General features: G+C 42.2%; 1 protein-coding gene across 1 annotated transcript; it reads right to left on the bottom strand.

Annotated features, from left to right (window-relative positions):
* Nucleotides 1-570: 570 nt before the first annotated feature.
* LOC123087046 (BTB/POZ domain-containing protein At1g63850) lies at nt 571-4,637 on the bottom strand. The gene is made up of 2 exons (XM_044508948.1): nt 3,369-4,637; nt 571-1,045 (listed from the first exon to the last, which is right to left on the bottom strand). Exons 1-2 carry the CDS (start codon nt 4,500-4,502, stop codon nt 758-760), a joined length of 1,422 nt encoding a protein of 473 aa, XP_044364883.1. The 5' UTR covers nt 4,503-4,637; the 3' UTR covers nt 571-757.
* Nucleotides 4,638-13,261: the final 8,624 nt, after the last annotated feature.

Here is a 13,261-nt window from a genome sequence, read left to right on the forward strand (position 1 = left end):
GAAAACAGCAGCGGCAAGGTCTCCCCTGACTCAGCCGGGGCACTGGCAAAATCAGGAACAACATCTCAGATTTTTGTGAGCCCATCAGCCAGAAGCATATCCAGGTTTTCCATATCCCTAGAACTAGTAACAATGAAGCTCATAATGCAGCAAAATTAGCTAGGGAACAGGGTAATGCAAACCCACACGTTCTAGGTTCATATGTACCAATGTTGTTCACTCTGATAGGCATTCCCCCCTGATCCAGGCTTTAACAGATGCTATCACTCATGTAAAATATTTTGAAGAGAAATGAATGGCACCTTGAGCGCCTTTGCTTGTTCGAAATAAAGAGGAAAAGGCGCCTAGTAAGTCTAGATATAGATATCTATGGATAAATATCTACTATGGTACGGTAGAGTCCCAGACACATAAATAGATGGAAGAGTCCCAGACACATGAATAAGATGGATTCCACTCGACAGAGCACAGCAAGCAAGACAAGTTAAGCGCAGATCTCACCTGCTCGATGGCCTCGTCCATGTTTGTCTGTTTGACATCGAGAGTGGGGATGAAACCAGTGGCAGTTAGTATCTCAGAAGGTGATGAATAGCTTAGCTTAGTGCAAAATCAAGGATTTTATATACAAAAGACAGGCACCAGGCTAAACAAACTTCAGATTATTCAAGGACAAGGAGGCCTACAGATAATTACAGGTTCGATTGTACAATGACGCACAGAGCACGCTGCTTGAAAACGTTAACGTCAGCTCCATCACTCAGTCTTCCCCACCTTGTGGACCTTGTGGATCCCTGGAAGCTCGCCTGAACCATGTCTTGAAGGCGGTAACCAAATGCTGGCAGTCATCCACGTTGCGAGTTGAGAACCCGAGGCATTGTTGCAGCAGCTCCTGAGCATCCGGGACAGACAAAGTGGAGATGATCTTAAGAAATGTCTCCTCCAGCTCTTGGCAGTTTGACGATTTGTATCCACTGTGCATAGGTTGGGCGATGTCCCTGCAGACATTCAGGACAGGAAGCCAACTTTTGACAAGCTTCATCCTCACCTGAGAAATAGAGGTGACACATGAGAGCCCAAACCCAGTGGTATACAACAACAATGCTACAAGCATAAACTTGATGTAGTGCAGTCTAAGAGTTTTTATAAGAAATCTGGCAACAGAGAGCTAGAAGATGTCCAGAATATATAAATTGCCAGTTCTGTTTTGTTGTAGATCAAGATAATTGGCAGGGTCACAAGAAGTGCTACATTCCGATACATCAAACTATTCAGAGACTGATCATTTTCTCAAATTTTATGCTGAACTAAAAACTGCAGTGGCTGTGCACACTGGATGCCAAGCAGGTGGTGGAATGAAAGATGGCACAGCAAGCAATTAGTTAGCGTCCAAATGGGTGTGACAAAATACAACTAAGGCCACGCTTGGATGCGGTGTAATCAAATACAGACGTATTTAGTTTACACATGCATCTTACCGGCGACTAGCAGATTTCCAGTTGGAAACAAAACGATGGGCGGAGATCTGTGTCTTTTCTACAGCGGTATTTGAGACGAAATGGTAATCCAAACAAGGCCTAATTGCAGGCTCAGGCAGGACACTTTAAACATAAACAAGTTCATATAGCAGATATAGATGCAAAAAGCTGCATGAGCAGATAATACCAAGGATCGATTTTACAGTGAATTATATCATGAACATTGTGCACAGAGCCAACCAAGAGCCCACTTGTAAGATTCGAACGACTAATGGCACTAGATAGCATGTGGAAAGGGTTAGATTGAAAGTCCCCATAAGTCTTGATGTTTTCAGGAGCAAAATCCACTAGCTTATGAATTTACGATACACAACATGGGGGAGTCTCTACATTCAATTGATACGAATAAAATGGTGCTTGTGACTTTAGGACATCTGCTAGGATGACCTACTAAAAAAAGCCCATACCACCTATTTCTATTCGGATGGCCCTGCTAGCCCTTGACCATAAATACTTGAGATGGATCTGGCAGGCTTAAAGAAAGAAACTCCACTGGGCCTGGCTGAAAATGCACAAGTGTGCATGACTAACAATATTCCATTGTAAAGCTAAACAGGAAAGAGGAACCACTCATCCTAACCATTTGCTCTCAAAAAATACCACTTCACTTACTAAAGAAAATCTTAGACCATCTCCATTCACCAATAGCTCGAACCAGTTCGAAGGGCGTGTTTTCACCATACTGTGCATTATCTTATTGGACCCAACGGATATTTGCAGAAGTAACTTTCTATTCACCTAAAGGCATGAATTACCCAAATCTTGATTCATCCTCATAAAAGCTTTCCATCTGAATAGATTCTGCTACCTATCTATCCTCTACAAGAGCCTCCACCTATTTTTCTAATTAGATACCTTTCATTCAACTCTTAACCAGTTCCAGTTCCCACCACAAACATATTTCTATATCAACCAATCAACTCCTTTATTAGAAGAATTCCACCAGAATTTTGCCTAGAACACATGCAAGCTTCCAGGTCATCATAGGGTCTCCGTTACTATAAGAACTTGGAAATGCATTCTATTAGTGCAAGAAGTGAATGGAACTCTATTACTGCAAGCACCAGCACATTAATACTTCAAAAAGTTCTATCATGTTCTAGGTGAGTCTTCAACATAAGTACAGATGGTCAATCCTACAGAAAATGTGACCTAAAAGTACACCAGAATCAACCAGGAAACCACCATGATTACGGGAATGGGAACCTACAGCCTTATGTCATATCCAGATGCAAGTCATGGCTCAAGTATAAAGAATGGAGTACACTTATTGATATTTTGTGCTAAGATTTAACAAAATGTCAATATCACTAATTCACTAACTTATATCTGTGAAAGCATTCCATCAATAAATTATAGCAAAAGCTGAGGCAGAGTTAGGTATTCAAATATAGCATGAGATCATTTCCACAGGTAAGCTACTGCACATGTACACTCACACAAAGACATAGTACTTAGATACGATAATATCTAACCACGAACACTGTAGCAAATCATCTAGCATGACAATACCAGAGTATCTGATGTCACATATGGATAACTCACTGACTGATTTGCAACAGAATCAAGTGATCATATTGGAAGTTAGGCACTTAGCATCGTAGCATATTTCAAGAAGTACTAACATCTACTCCCTCCGTTTCTAAATATTTGTCTTTCTAGAGATTTCAAATGGTCACCACATACGGATGTATATAGACATATTTTAGAGTGTAGATTCACTCATTTTGCTCCGTATGTAGTCACCATTTGAAACCTCTAAAAAGACAAATATTTAGGAACGGAGGGAGTATGATAGACTTAAGATGGAGATATGTCATCTTGCAGACTAACCTGCCGAGGAACCAGTGTCTCCCCAATCATAACTGAATGAGCGAGCCTGAGGGTGCATCTGGTCACAAGCATCGGGAGCCCAGGAGCCATGTTCCTCCACATGTCAGCATCATTGAGCAACTTCTGCAAGTCAGCAGCAAGCGCAACCTGCTCGCTCCAAAGCTTCACCGCGTTATCAGCCACCCTCATGTCCACCATCCTCTCAATGAGCCAGAGCAGATGCTTCACATTCAGGACCGCCGAGTGCAGGTTCAACTTCTGTATCGCCTCTCGCTCGTCGCTGTCGACGGCAATCCTGAAGTCGGGGCTGGCGTACTTCCCCAGGAGCTCCTTCACGGTGTCGAGCCGGGAGAGGAACGCCTCGTCGAGCACCTTGTGCACGCAGTCGCGGGAGGGGTAGTCCTTGAGGAGCATCGCCACGAACGCCTTGGTGGCGGCGGGGACGGGGTGGCCGTGGATGGCGGAATGGATCAGGCCGTGCAGCATGGCCTCCGAGGGCGACCTGGCGGCCGCCTCGCCCGCGGCGGCGGCGGGGGGGAGGGAGACCCTGGCGAGGAGGTCGGCGGCCTCGTCGCCGGGGAGGAGCGGCGCGAGGTCCAGCACGCGAGCCTCCTCCTCCTCGGACCAGGGCACGGCCTCGAGGAAGCGGATGCAGGCCTCGACGCAGGCGTCGAAGAGGAGCTGCAGCGCGACGGGGAGGATGTCGAGGGCGTCGGCGGGGGAGCGGATGGCGCCCGCGAAGTCGAGCGTGTGGAGGAGGCGGACGACCTCGACGTGGGCGTGGAAGGGGCGGGCGCAGGAGGGCGCGGCGGGGACGGCGAGGGAGAGGCGGCCGGCGGGGGAGGAGGACGGGTCGGGGCACCAGCGGTCGGAGAGGAGCGCCGCGAAGTAGCGGGAGCGGAGGAGGGACGCCGAGGAGACGTGGAGGTCGAGGAAGGCGGCGGGGTCGGGCTTGACATCGGCGTCGTCGGCGGAGGAGGGGTCGAGGTGGAGGCGGAGGAGGAGGTCGGCGCCGGGGAACGAGAGCGGCGGGGAGGAGGCGGAGGCGGCGACGGGGCGCGGGGGCGACGCCGGCGACGAGAGGGAGGAGAGGCGGGAGCTGCTCGCCGAGCGCTGGCGCTTGCGGAGCGACATTGCCGTCGGGTGTCGGGGAATTGGGGATTTTTTTTCTTCTTTTCTTCCGGTTGGTTGCGCTCCGGGGACGGGGACGGCGAGGAGGGGAGGGGAGGGTCCGCGGTGGAGTGCGTCGGTTAATCGGCTGCTCTGTTTTTTTTTTGTTTTTTTTTTTGAGGGTGGCTGCTCTGTTTTTGGAGGGGACACGACAAAGGGAAGCAGGGGAATGGATTAGGATGAGGAGGATCCATCTGGATGATGACACCCTATTAATATCTCCTGCAAAATGTTGTCCACCAATATCTCTTTTTCTTTTGCAAATTAAAATAAATTAAATTACGCCATTTATGGGGTGGTAAAATGAAAACACCCCATTGACTATCCTTGAAAAAAAAGGCACCACATTGATAACTCTTGAAAGTAAAATTTTAAAAACCATCAATATGGGCTCGTTCGGTCCGCAAGATTTTTCTAAGAATTTCCATGGATTTTCAACCCTCGAGATCTTGTTTCCATGTATGTATGATATCTGTTTCATAGGAATGGAGATACTGGATTCCTTGCAATTGTGTCCATATTGACCTAATTTCTAAGTATTCTTAGCATTAGGTGAGGAGACTTCATGAAAAAAAATCTTGAAGGTTTGAGAGGAGAGGGCACCCGAACCTTACTTTTCCTATTCCTTTAATTTGGAAATCTCGCAGCTCTTCATGGATCCGATAAATTTTGAGTGCTCTCAATGACACAAAGTGTAATATATTTGTGCGGTTTGCATTTAAGACATGTAAAAGACGAAACATTTCGTTGTGACCGTGCAGTGATATTCTTATTTTCACATTGTCGTTGCCAAAGAAAAGTATTGGCATGTTGACATCGTATGAAAGGTGGTTTGGTAGAAAAATTTATATGATTTTCAATTTGGAGGGGACACGACAAAGGGAAGCAGGGGAATGGATTTGGATGAGGAGGATCCGTCTGGATGATGACACCCCATTAATATCTCCTCCAAAATGTTGTCCACCAATATCTCTTTTTCTTTTGCAAATTAAATTAAATTACCCAATCAATCAATGGAGGGTAAAATGAAAAAAAAACATTGAGTATCCTTGGGAGAAAACACCACACTGAAACTCTTGGATTTTTTTAAAAAAAACCAACAATATGGGATCATTCGGTCCGCCGTGTGGGTAAATCGTCATAGTTTCCTTTCTATCCGTTAGATATAGATCGAATGGCCTATATTGCTGGAAGATCTCTTTAAGAATTTTCATAGAACTGCAGCCCTCAAGACTTTGTGTTCCATGTATGATGTTTGTTTCGTAGGAATGGAGATACTGGATTACTTACAATTGTATCCCTAATGACCTAATTTCTAAGTATTCTTAGCATCAGGTGAGGAGACTTCATGAAAAAAATCTTGAAGATTTGAGAGGAGAGGGCACTCGAACCTTACTTTTGATATTCCTTTAATTTGGAAATCTCGCAGCTCTTCATGGATCCGATAAATTTTGAGTGTTCTCAATGACACAAAGTGTAGTATGTTTTGTGCGGTTTGCTTTTAAGACATGTAAAAGACGAGACATTTCGTTGTGACCGTGCAGTGATATTCTTATTTCCACATTGTCTTTGCCAAAGAAAAGTATTGGCATGTTGACATCGTATGAAAGGTGGTTTGGTAGAAAAATTCATATGATTTTCAATTTCGTAGCACAGGGAAATAAATATAAAATCTAGGATTTCGTAAACTTCTCTGTGAAATCTATTACATTATTAAAGCAACGAAGTCACAATCTTAAATTATCATTTTTTAAATATAATTCCAACATGAAGATTGATAGACATAAAGACAGTGATAAACATTAAGTCTCAAGAGGATTTCCAAAGGGAAATTGTTCCACATGATGTCCAATGACTATTATTTTCGTCGGGATTCAGATTTTCAAAAAAAAATGATCTAAACCAGGCCCAAATGGCTGCTATTAACATGTTGGTAATGGTAAACTATATTTGACGCTCGCTATGTCAAATGGTAGGCAAGACGTGCTTCACCCATTTTTATGGGTCAACCTCAACCCATCTTTGCGATTCACCTATGTTTCTCGGCATGTACAACAGTTGGTTTTCTCTCAAAAAATATTTTTTTCTCGCATTTTCATTTGTTTACTTTTGGCTCTTTGTTTTTCTTCATATTTTAATGTTATGTAATTTTTATACTTTTTTCCAAACACACAATGAATATATTTTTTACATACATGATGAGTATTCCTTAACATACAATGAAAAATTTACGAAATACGTGATGAACATTTTTCAGATATGTTTAAAGAGAATAGTATAATTTTCAATTCTTCAGCTGGTTACCAAAATTTGTAAGATTTTTTTAAAAAAAATTGCAATAAAAATTTCTAATAATAAAGAATGAAATTATTGGACAATACTATGAGCGGTCATATAGGAGAAGCGTGAACGACTATAACGTACCCAGGGCGGCGCGGGAGCTATTTATCACTTATTGTGAGATGTTAGGGCGCTACTATACCTCGCCTCTTTATTAGGGGTGTACCTTTTCTTTTTTGAGAATCTTTTTTTTTGAGCATCAGTACAGACACAAGCGCTCATATATACGCGCATACACTCATCCCTATGAACGCACACACGCACACCCTACCCCTATGAGCACCTCCGAGAGACTGAGCCGGCATATCATCTTGAGATTTACGAAGTCATCGTAGGCGCCTCGTCGTCGACGGGAACGTCTCCTCCCACTGAAAGCGCATCGCCGGAAATTCTGAAATAAATCCAGGAATAATGCGAGCACCAGGATTTGAACCCTGGTGGGTCGGGGATACCACTGTCCACCTAACCAACTCAACCACAGGTTGATTCGCTTTTTGAGAATCTTTTGAGGGGTGTACTATACCTCACTTGACGCGAGGTGGAAGACAGCCTCGCTAGAGGGAGCCGGTGCTGGGCCGGCCCAACAGGGACGTGGGTCGTTGCATTGCCATTACGTCGATGTCAAACTAATTTTATTTTTTATTATTCCCTTTTATGTATATTTTAAACTAATCAAATTATAAAACTTAAACTTAGATATAAATTTAAATATTTGTAATTCTTAAAAAAATATAAGACAACCCAATTTTATAAACTGTTTATGGCTTTGAGAAAAAATGTTCATGACATCTCGCTTAGGCGAGCCATTATGGCTCAGCCCAGTTCGGGTTCCAGCGGAATTAGTTTTCTGTCGCTGTTTTCTATATTGTTTCTGTGTTGGTTTTTATCGCAGTTTTCTCTATTTTTGTGTTTCCTTTTACGATGATCTTCTGTTTTCTTAATTTTCCTGTTTATTATTTTATATTAATTTTCTTCGGTTTTATTTTTGGTTTTATTTGTTTTTCCTTTTATTTTCACTGGCTCTCTCCTTTATATTTATTTTTTTTTCTTTCCCTTTTTTCAACAAATGTCTACTTCTTTCACTGCACATTGTACACTATTTTTATAAATGTGTAATATTTTTCTGATACATATTGAATATTTTTAAATACATGATTACATTTTTTTAAATACATATTTTCATCATTGTTCCGAATACATGCTAAAAAAATAAAATACACTTTGCAGTCTTTTTAAGTGGTACAAAACTATGTTTTTAAACTAGTTGAACTTTTTTTTAAATATCATGAACATATTGTTTAATTGTGTGAACATTTTTGTAAATGTCATGCACATTTTTCGGACTCATGCAACACTTTTTCTTGAATTACATGAACTTTTTTTTAACATTTTTTTATTTTTTTGTGAATAATTTTTTGAAACACATCAACATATTTTAAAATTTCAGCATTTTGCGAATTAACCTGTGGTTGGATGTTTAGCAGGACAGTGATATCCTCATCCACAAGTCCTAAACTTGGCATTGGTGTTGGATTTATTCCAGGCATTTCAACGATGTGCTTTAAGTGAGAGAAGACATTTTCGTTGACTACGAAGACTTCTGTGTCGACTTCATCAATCGCAAGATGATGTGCCGACTCAGTCTCTCAGAGGTGCTCATAGGATAGGGTGTGCATGCGTGCATGTGTTCATAGGGTGAGTGTATGCTCGTGTATGTGAGCGATTTTGATTATACTGGGTAAAAAAGGTCAGCATTTTTTCAGTGGGAAAAACCATTTTTTAATTACACAAAAGTACATTGTAGAAACATTTTTCGTTGTCACAAACATTCATTTTGAATAATTAAACATTTTTAAAGTGTCATATACAATTTTTTTAATGCTATCAAACTTTCTTTAAATACTTAAACATTTGTCATGAATACATAACATTATGTGACATTATATAAACATATTTAGAACACCCTATAAAGCTTTTAAATTTTAAGAATTTTTTTTCTGTTTTAAAAATATAAGTAGAAGTAAAATATGCGCTGGTCCTCCGGCGCTGGACTACGCCCCCCACACCCCATTGAGGGCGTCCTTGCGGCAGGCAGGGGGTTGGTTGTAGCCACAAGAGCTTGATGCAGCCCATGAAATGAGTTAGCCCCCCAGTCCGCCCTCTCTTTCCCTCTCCATACCGATCACTGAACCACGAGTGCCATTTGAAATCCCTCAAAAGAAAATAAAAAACGAGTGCCATTTCAGGCCTTGTTCTGCGTCGATTCTTTTCTTTGTTCTTTTATCTGCGTAAACATATATATACCCCGATAGCATAAAGTAAGTTTTTTAAAGGATATAAAGTAAGTTTTGCTGAACGTATGATTTCGAGACAAAAGATCTCTACTCCTAATGTCTTAGTTGGTAGGTCGCGTTTCGGGTTTTATTTTCGTCCCATCATTTTCGTTCGATTTATTTTCGTCGGTTTATTCGTCCCCTCCACTCCTCCAGCCACCCACGCACGTAGCCGGAAAAAACACTCTGCAAAAAAAAACACTCCTATCGATCTAGGTCACAGCCCCATCAGTTCAACTCCTACGAGACCGCCGCCGCCGCCGGCGGCATCACCCATCTCGATCCAACTCCTTCCTCGGTTTGTATTTAAGACATGTAAACTGTTGTGGCCATTCAGTGATGTTCTCATTTTCACATTGCCTTTGTGAAAGAAAAATATTGGCATGTTGACATCGTATGAAAAGTAGTTTGGTATAAAAAATCATATGATTTTCAATTTCATAGCACAGGGAAACAAATATAAAATCTAGGATCTGATAAACTTCTCTATGAAATCTATTATATTATTAAAGCAATGAAGGTGCAATCTAAATTTATCATTTTTTATGTATAACTCCCAGATGAAGATTAATAGACATAAAGGCAATAATAAATATTAAGTCTCAAGAGGATTTTCACAGGGAAGTTGTTCCACACGATGTCCAATGACTATTATTTTAGTCAGGATTTAGATTTTCAACAACAAAAAATGTTACAAACAACACTTAGGAAACAAAAAAAGTCAGTCAAGAGGTTTCTAAAACCAAAGAGAAATATGAAAACCACATAGAAACACACTTAAAAAGAAGTAAAAAACCGAAAGAAACCGGTGAAAAGGCAAAAGAAATGATGAAAACCAAAGGAAATCATTAAAAACAAAGAAACCCGAAGCAGAAAAAAGGAAGAAGAAACCAGTGAAACCCGAGAAAAGTAAAGAAAAACTTAGGAAGAAAGAAAGAAATAAAGGAGAACCAAGAAAAACCAGTGGAGAGCAAAGAAAACAAAAGTTACAAGGAAGAAAACAAGAAAAATCAAAGATAACCGGTGAAAAAACGAAAAAACCGAAAAAAAACCCTGAAGAACACCGGACCTATAGTGGGCAAATCATACTCTAACGGGCCAGGCTGCTCGCGCTGCGCAGTCAGGCTGGTCAAGAAGCCACGCAACTAGTGGGCTAGATGCAGCCCAAGAATGGGTCACCACGAGTTTTGCTCAAAAAACAAAATTGCACCACGAGTGCCATTTCAGATCCCTCAATCAAAAGAAAAAAGGAAAAAAACGAGTGCCATTGCAGGACCTGTTTCTCAGTTTCTGCATCTATACTTTTCTGTGTTTTTTTTATCTGCCCAAACATAGACCCACATAACATAAAGCATGTTTTGCTGAACGTAAGATTTCGAGACAAAAGGTAAAGATATAAGACGGCCCAGAAACAATGAAATGAGCGAGCTTTATCGACCGACCCAGAAACAATGGCCGCTTTCGTCTTTCGGCCGAGAAATCATTGGAGGACTCGCCAAAGTATGCTGCAGGCCGTCCAATCCACGTCACACGTGGTCGGCGAGTTTTTAATGGATAGATATATTCCTCCCACATACGGCTGCGTCCTGCAGCCTGCAGGCCACATGACATATCGTCTGCAAGTTGCATCATCATCATCATCCATGATTGATTGATCCATTCATTTGGAGTATCTATCCGCCCAGCTAGTATCTACGCAGCCGCGCAGGTGATTCTCTCTTCCATGCCGCATAGATTGTGCGTGTAGGCAAGTATCCAGTGGTTCAGATGATCAAAAAGAAATTTTATCCAATGGTTCAGATTCATGAGGGTGAAAAGTTTTACGCACTAGTCGAGTTTACGATTTTTGAACTTCTATGCTTCTCTTCATCACCGATATGCCGATTTGGTGCGCTAGTCTAGGAGGTCTTAGCATAACGATTTTCTGGTTGTCTGACTTCGATGAGGAAGGGGTGATGACGGTTGTGCACATTCGAGTCGTTCTAATGTTTGTAATCGTTGCTAGATGGTCTACGGGCTTAGATGTAATTTACGTTATTTCATGTGTTCTTCATACCGTCATGACAATTGATAAATATAGATCGAAAGTTTTTGTTTGTGATTCCTATGGTATCTCTATGGCTCTGTAAAATCAAATTCGTCCGCTCCGGCATTGTAACAAAATGTTGTGGAATTCACAAAGTTACATTGTGTGCAAAAAAAAGTTACATGAATACTTACATTGTGTGCAAGATCGATGCATGCACAAGGCACAACTGCCACTAGGTTTACGCCTATCCTAGGTAGAGGTAGGGCGTGCTCACTCGGGGTCATGGGACTGTGCACACTGACAGGCCCGCTGCCGCGATATTGTATTTCCGGTGGCCTACGCACGTACAGTAGGCGGAGGCGGAGTGGGGTAGGATGTCGCCGTCCTGCGCACACCCATGTGATGCCTAAGATACGCTGCCTGTCGCCCCGCCATTGGAGGGATCCCAATCGGATTCCCGCCCTGTCTTCTTCTTCCCCGCGCAAATCGCACTTTCCGCCTCCCTTCCTTTAAATTGCACTTTAGTGCTGGAGGATCCTCTTTTTGGCATCTACGTACAGAGTCAGTGCAGTGCAGCGCTGCCTCGGTTGATTAATCAAGGCAAGGCTTCATTAGCGACCGGTAATCAGCGAGTTAATCCGGCCTGCACTGACCTAATGCATTGACTTGGCCGTAGCAGTCAGGCAGATATTACCACGAAATCCATGGCGGCCGGCTTTGTTTCTGAAAGTCACGGAGGAAATTTCATGGGCGCTGCCGGTCAGCTTTTACTGCGAGGATGCGTGCGTATGCTGCTCGCAACTTGCTGAAACTGCACTGCTGCTGGCCCGGCGACCGGTGGAAAGGAGTCCGCCGACGGGGTGCTCATCAACCAGCCACTACCCAGAGAGAGGGCAACTTGTGCGAAACGAGCCGTCCCTGCTAATATTCTGACGAATGATTAAGATAGCAAGTGGAATGTGTGATTAAGACAGTGAGTCGATTAATAATGCTCCTATGTTTGTGCTGGGATGACTTATGTGACAGGGAACCCATGATACAAGATTCCTGGGGTCTCCATGTCAGCCGGGTAACGTCACCCGGATTGGAACTTTGCCCTACTTAGAGCACACGGTACGGGCTTAGGGCGTCTCTAAGAGCAACTTTAGCAGATGCCGAATATTTTCGTCCCACAAAATCGTTTTATCGGTTTGTCCTAAAATGATTTTACGGAAGTTATGCACCGCCGAAGAATAGATCTCGCAAAAGCGTACTGCATATTTAAAAACTTAGATAAACATAGTTCCCGCTAATACGGAACACGCCACACCGGAGTTCATACATTAAAGAGAGAAGTGCATATTTTAACCTGAACTTTTGCCCTAATCTAATTTACAACCCCGAACTCCAATACCGTCTAAATTACAACCCCCAACTCTCAAAACCGGCTAGAATTCAACCCTCCCCTCTCTGTTGACCTGTTTTGACCTGGTTGACCGGTTTTGATCAGTCAACAGGTCCAATCAGCATGCCACATCAGCCAAAAATGCAAAATTTCCAAGGAAACAATCTGTAAAATCGAAGAAAATCCAGGAAAAGAAATAAGAAATTCAATTTCCGAAAAACAGGGAAAATAAAAAAAATCCAAAAAAAATTCCAGAAAAAACCCAAAACCTCAAATTCCTGAAAAAAGTATTTCCAGAAAAAACCCAAAATAAATCTTTTTTTCTATTTTCCCTAGCTTTTTTCGTGATTTTTTTTCGAAATTTTGCTTTTTCATATTTTTTTCCCTGATCTTGTAGATTTTTATTTACTTTTTCTTGAAATTTTGAAAAAAGAATCTGACGTGGCATGCTGATTGGACCCGTTGACTAGTCAAAACTGGTCACCCCAGGTCAAAACCGGTCAACAGGGAGGGGAGGGTTGAATCCTGACCGGTTTTGAGACTTGGGGTTTGTAATTTAGACGGTATTAAAGTTCGGGGTCGTAAATTAGACTAGGGCAAAAGTTCGGGGTTGAAATATGCACTTCTCTCTACATTA

The sequence above is a fragment of the Triticum aestivum genome, chromosome 4A (genome assembly GCF_018294505.1).
Source record: "Triticum aestivum cultivar Chinese Spring chromosome 4A, IWGSC CS RefSeq v2.1, whole genome shotgun sequence".
NCBI classification, from domain to species: Eukaryota; Viridiplantae; Streptophyta; class Magnoliopsida; order Poales; family Poaceae; genus Triticum; species Triticum aestivum.

Excerpts from the sequence above, each read along its gene's own strand:
- LOC123087046 (XM_044508948.1), bottom strand. The coding sequence starts at position 4,502 with ATGTCGCTCCGCAAGCGCCAGCGCTCGGCGAGCAGCTCCCGCCTCTCC. Across the intron at positions 1,046-3,368 it reads AGACACTGGTTCCTCGGCAG|GTGAGGATGAAGCTTGTCAA; the intron begins GTTAGTCTGCAA and ends TCTATTTCTCAG.